Source organism: Manacus vitellinus, unplaced genomic scaffold, assembly GCF_001715985.3.
Source record: "Manacus vitellinus isolate BGI_N305 unplaced genomic scaffold, ASM171598v3 scaffold_5_pilon, whole genome shotgun sequence".
Lineage (NCBI taxonomy): Eukaryota > Metazoa > Chordata > Aves > Passeriformes > Pipridae > Manacus > Manacus vitellinus.
The window spans coordinates 18,229,099-18,235,193 of record NW_021940682.1 but is presented as its reverse complement, the minus strand read 5'-3'; the positions used below and the strand labels follow the sequence as shown (position 1 = coordinate 18,235,193).

The 6,095-nt window shown below is 46.1% G+C and overlaps 1 protein-coding gene across 2 annotated transcripts; it reads right to left on the bottom strand.

Moving 5' to 3' along the window:
* Positions 1-210: 210 nt before the first annotated feature.
* On the bottom strand, positions 211-5,411 carry LOC103764581 (cytoglobin-1). 2 transcript variants are annotated; one of them, XM_018080254.1, is made up of 4 exons: positions 5,008-5,411; positions 1,916-2,147; positions 1,259-1,330; positions 211-554 (listed from the first exon to the last, which is right to left on the bottom strand). In XM_018080254.1, exons 1-4 carry the CDS (start codon positions 5,100-5,102, stop codon positions 549-551), a joined length of 405 nt encoding a protein of 134 aa, XP_017935743.1. In that variant the 5' UTR covers positions 5,103-5,411; the 3' UTR covers positions 211-548. The 2 variants fall into 2 exon arrangements, with proteins under 2 accessions (XP_017935743.1, XP_008929750.1); XM_008931502.2 differs by lacking the exon at positions 211-554 and having other exon boundaries at positions 1,120-1,330.
* Between the last annotated feature and the right edge of the window lie 684 nt (positions 5,412-6,095).

The following is a 6,095-nucleotide window of genomic DNA, read 5'->3' as shown; positions in this document are numbered from 1 at the left end:
CAAAACTGTTGCTTCATGGTCAAGCGAAAGGCTTCCCTTCACATCACCTGAGAAGCCTGACTGCTGTGAGCGTGATGGGTGCCCAGGTGGGAATTTGAGCTGGTTTTGGTAAAACCTGCAGTACTACCAATAACTGTGCACTGCAACCAGCTACCACTTGCACATCGCCTTCTCTGTGCTACAAACGAGAGGACGCATCTGCTTTCTCTGTGTTTATTGTGTTACACTGAAGCAAACCAGCATGTGGTTATTTGCAGTTATTAGCTGATTGTTTCACCACGTCTAAGGAATACGAAGAAAAGCAATTAAATAGTTCAGGACTCAGTTACCACTGAAGGGAGGCCAAGGCTGTGCAACTGGACAGGATGAGTCCCATGCTGGGCTGAGCCCACCATGCCACCCACTCAGCGAGGCAGCAGCTTCTCTCAGCTGGGTGCACTCTTGAGTAGCACAGGAGCCAGTGAGCTCGGTGCTATTGCCCTCGCCAGGGAACACAGCCAGAATAATTTGCTGGGAGTTACACTGTGAAATCCACGCCCTGGAGATGTTCATGCCTGCCCAGAGAGACCCAGTGGTGATCACATTCATTGCTGTAATCCTTGTGCTGAAAACTGCCCTGAGAAACCAAGACTGGAAAACTCTGCTGGCTTATGCAAGAAGGGACTTTCCCTATGTCTTTCCCAGTTGTTGGTCTTTCCCATACACCACTTCCCCTTTGTTTAACGTCAAACACAAAACAACACTCGTGCCTCTTAAACAATGACCTCTACCAAGTTCTTAGAGATGCTTCAGAATGGCCTCCTTGTCATTCATGAGGATGGAGAGGTGGTAGATGAGTTAAAGAGCTGCTGGTGCTGCTGGAAGGAGCAAGTCTTTCTTTTAGGAATAGCAAGCTTAAAGTCATCATCTTAAAATGTAATCTTAAAGGACAGTGGCCAGAGGAACCCACCTGGAGCATTGAAACCGTGAAGCACATCAGGATTTGTTGGTTGACTTTGATGTATCTGTGGGTTTTGTTTAGCTGTAGAAACTCTTTTTGCTAAGGAAATTATTGACATTGATATCTATATTGTATAAGCCTTTTTTCTTGCCTTTTTTTTTTATTATTTTTATGTTTTCATTCTTCCAGCTGGGGCTGGGGGCCCAAAAGCAGCAAATCGGTGCTATCAAGATGTTTGAAGAGCATGGAGGGTGCACATCCTCACCAACCCTCCTCTTTGTAGACATTATTCAGGTGAGTGCAGATTTCATTGGTTACCTTCTCAAAGGAAGCTTTGCAGTCTCCACCAAATTTCTCCTCCATCAGTTGTAAGATAATGTCACAGATAATCTAAACAAGGACAAGGGAAGAAACAACCAGTGTGAACTTTCCTCCACATTAGAGGCATAAGAGAAAAACACGTATCTTTAGTTGGGTTTCTCGGAAGGCAGAAAGGGATACAGGAGCTATTTGCAGCATATTGCATGCAGAGCTTGTAACAGGGCATGCAAAATATGGTGCATTATAGAATTCACAAAAAAATGCGGTCACTGCTGCTGGTTTTTTTAACTGTCCTATGTATCTAGTTATTGTCAACTGCACCTATCACTTAAAGATGGCTTGACAGGACTGATTCACTTGGTCCATCCATTGCAATCTTTCTCCTATCAGTGGACTGTCCCAAATGTTTAGAGGCCATGAGGAGCCCCATGTTGGACACTTATGGAATACATGGCTTGAGGGGCTAAGTTTCTTCCTGATCTTTCCTGCTCATTAACTATCTAGCCCTCTTTAGCAATGAAGGTTCATTTGTCCTTACAGTCACTGGGTAGGTGGTACACTTTGAAATGCCTGTTTTCCTCAGCTCTACTCCTCAAAGGGGAAAACATCCTCCCCTCACAATTACACCCCTTGGGAAGAGGGCTACTGGCTCACCCTAAAGTTTTTGGGGTCAATCTTCAGCTGAGTGGCATGTTTCTTGCCGAGTGGGTTCACTATCCCAAGAAAAGCCTCGGAATTGTCCAGGTGTTGCACCATGTCGTTGATGGCAGTGAAAACCTTCTTGCCATGGCCCCTGACTTGGTCTGACTGTTTCATCTCTTCAGCAGAGTCCATGCCTTTGAAATGTGTGAAGTAGGACTTGGTGTCTGGGTGCTCAGTAAACATCCTGTTGAGAAATGAGAGACATCCTAACTTGTGAACCCAGGCATCAATGCAGACATGGCTAAATGTTCCAGGCCTCATCTTATGCATTTATTGCCCTTTTTCCTTCTCTTTATTAGAACAGACACCTCTGTCCCCTGCATTTCTTGTTTCTGCTTTGCCTTTTGCATCTGTCCACAGCGCCCCACGCCCATGGCAGCCTGTCCCCTCCCTCACCTTTTCTTCAGTGTTAACTCTGTGTTAGGTTACTTCCACAGGGAAGTGGGAGCATGTTCACATGAGGTAAGTGTGACAGCATAATATTCCCAAAGATGTTCTGGACAGCAGATATGACCACTGTGATTCTGATGGGTGTTTTCATGGAGAAAATATGTTATTGGGTTTGTTAATTAACCCCTTCCTAGAGTCCATCCCAAAGCTTTCTTCCTGCCTGTGATGGATTGCTGTTTGACTATAGTTTGAGTACTGCTCATTTCATTTATTCAAAAGTAACACAATTCAATATGTTTAGAATTGCCTTTAATCAATTACAGTCATCTTCATCAAGCTCTTAAAAAAGCAGTTTACTCTATTAGGTAAACCATTTATCCCCCCAAAGTATCAATAGCAAATTCCAGATTGCATTTCACAGAGTCACAGAGTGGTTGGGCTTGAAGGAACATCTGGAGGTCATCTGGTTCAACCCCACTGGTCAAGCCGGTTGCCCAGGACCACGTCCAGATAGCTTTTGAGTATATCCATGGATGGAGACTCTACAACCTCTCTGGGGAACCTGCACCAGTGCTCAGCAGTCCTCACAGTAAAACGTGTTTCCTGACATTCAGAGAGAACCTCCTGTGTTTCAGTGTGTGCCCATTGACTCTGGTCCTGTTTCTTGGCACTACTGAGAAGAGGCAGGTTCTGCCTTCCTTTTACTCTTCCTTCAGATTTTTATATACACATCGATAATCTCCCCCTGAGCCTTCTCTTCTCCAGGCTGAACAGTCACAACTCTCACAGCCTTTCCTCATAGGAGAGATACTGCAATGCCCTAATCTTCTTCCTGGCCCTTCACTTGACTCTTTCCGGTGTGGCCATGTCTCTCTTGTACTGGGGAGCCTTGAACTTCTCTATAGACAGAAGCAAAATCTTCTAGAGTAAATAACCCCAGGGAGCCAAGCTACTGGATGCTATTAGCCTTTTATGGCTGCATTCCTGACCCTAACTGGCCTTCAGGTTGTGTAGACTGCAGAAGGAAAGAGCGGTGTGTAACACTTTTTGAGGGTAATACAGGCATAAGATGTGATATGCAAGAAAGCCAGAGGGAGGGGTAGAGGTCTGATAACCAGAAATAGTGTTTAGAGTGATCAATGCTTATGGAGGTGATACAAGTCCCAGATGAGTGAGGGGTATGTGAAAGGTGAACAGAAGAGAAGAGAGGAAAACAGGATGAAAACAGAGGGGGAAGCCCATAGGAAGGTGTGGGGTGATGAATAGATTTAAACCTAGAGGGTATTCGGAATTTTAAGATAAAAAGCAGCTGCAGCTCCCTGGATGGACTGAGGTCGACATGCTCCCCAGTGCAGCTCCTCAGTACGCTGCTCAGAGAAACAAAATGGAGTGTGGAACGAAGTGGAGGCTATGTGGTCCCCCTCCTTTCTAATCCCAGCAGTATGGAAGAACATTGTGGTACTGAGACCGTACAGTACCTGTCTGATAAGGGAGAATCAAGATGTTCTGCTGCTGAAGCCAAGAACCATGTTGAACCCCCTCCTCAGGTGCCAAACCATGACCACCGCCCCCCTCCCATTAAATACACCAATCAGAAATAAAAGGTATTTATGACTAGAGCCACTCAAACTCCACCCAAGCATAAAGAAGATAGTACAAAAGTAAGTTGAGGATAGGGAGAAAGTGGGAGAAAACCTGCACTGAAACTGCTGGGATCAGTCAACAGGCTGAGTCCATATTCTCCCGCCCCAGAGGGATGCCTTGGGTGAGAAATATACTCCGTGTGCGTTAAATGCTGCTCTTAGGACTAGAGCTTTTGCTTATGCTTACCCCATAGCATATTAGATTGCTTCGTATGAGAGCTTGTGCTTGCTTAATGTATGTATCAGTAGATTGCTTTAAAACATTTTTGCAGTAGACAGTATCACCGACAACCTTCGAACCTTATTAATCTGTCACAAATTGTATTATTAAAAAGTGTTATTTGTAAACTGTTAAAGTGAGTCCTTGCAGTCACCAGCAGCAGATAACACCTTGGCAGGACCTGCTGAGGGGTCTTGGCTCTGGTGAGTTCCCCCTAACAAGGGAGGTCGAGGTACCCTCCAATCTTGTGAATCTGGTGGTGAAGGGTCTCTTTACAAGATGCTGACTGACCGTCGGGCACCAGAGTCTCGACTCTCCTGGGGATACCAACAGACAAAAATCTAAACTCCCATTTTTAATGTGACAGAAGGGGGCAATAAAATGGAACAGATAGACTGGAAAGGCCAAAGGAGAATCAGAAGTGAAGTACTGAGAAGTTAACAAAAATCATTAAAGGAGTTTAGAGGTAAAGAGAAGAGGGAAATAAGGCCCATGTTTTGTTCCCATTCTCTTTCATACCACACTTTCTTTTCTTTACCTTAAATGGGTAAAGAAATTGTTCTTATCTCTTCTTTTCCCACCCCTTCCTCATTTCCTTTTATTTTTCCTTGTGTGGATTGCTCTTCTTCCTTTTTTCCTCCCTGAGATGGGATAAATCACAGCAGATCAAAGTATTACCAGCAAGGGCTGCATGAAAAACATCAAGACGTGCTCCTAGGCCTTAACTCCATCCTTCTTGCTGTTCCTCCTTCAACCCCCTGGCATAGCAATTGGATGGGCTCTTTCCTTACCTGACCAGCACAGCTGTCCCATTGTCCTCAGCATCCACATACATCTTCTCCCAGGCACCGCGGGCACTTTGTACTTCTGCTTCAGAGAATGACATGGTGGAGGAGATGCTGGCAACGAAGGGTGCAGCAGGAGGAAGAAGGACAGGGAGGTCCTGGCAGGGTCTTTCTGCTCCAGTTCTCTCCTCAGGGCTCTCTAAATACTGTCCTGGGGATTTAAGATATCTTGAAGGGACTCTTTGTCTCCGTTCCCCTCGGTCACATTTCTACAGGCTTTAGGGCTACCTAATCACTTTTAATCAGGAAAGAAACTAACCACATGAGGAGGGGGGACAAGCCCTCTCACTGTGGGTCAGGTGCCACAGCAAAGGTCTCACTGTCTGAGAAGAAAAAGGGAAAAAAGGGCAGTTTTCACAGGCGAAGAAAAAAATCAATTCTCCTCCCCTCTCACCCTTGCCAAAGCCAGTGCTTGGCTCCCGTTTCCTGAGGGATAGCCTTGCCCAAGCACTAATTTTCCTGGTTTTCTCCCAAGAGCGCTGCTGTGCTGTGGGCACTGTGGTGCCCTAATGTCACCTCTTCTCAGCAGCCTTTAGTCCTTCAATCCAAAGATCCCAATTCGAGCTCCAGCAACTATCTCCAGTCCTGCTTTCATGCGGTGGTCACTGCTTTCCCCATAGCCCTCTGGTGTAGCAGGGGCTCTTGGCTTTGGTCTCATGTGGGTGGGAGGCTTTGCCAGCTCAAAATGCCAGCATTGCAAGGACAGTGATGGCAGCATGGCACAGCATCCACGCCCACAGTGCCCTAGAAAGCCGCCTCACTGTAACCCAGGAGATAAATGGTTCAGCACAGCCAAGCCAGAACACAGGCATTTCACTGCCCTAATCCTCTTGGCTTGCAGCTGGGATCTCTGTCCCATCTCTAAGGCCTGCCTGCCTCAGAGAGAGATAAGAGGCAGGAGAAGGGCCAGTGTGGAGCTGCAAATGGTATCTATGAGCCTGTTATCATCATGGTCACTTGGTCTGGAGGCAAAAAAATTTCTTGGATTATCCATGCCTAGGCTTAACCTATGGCAGGAATGTTCTGGTTAAGTC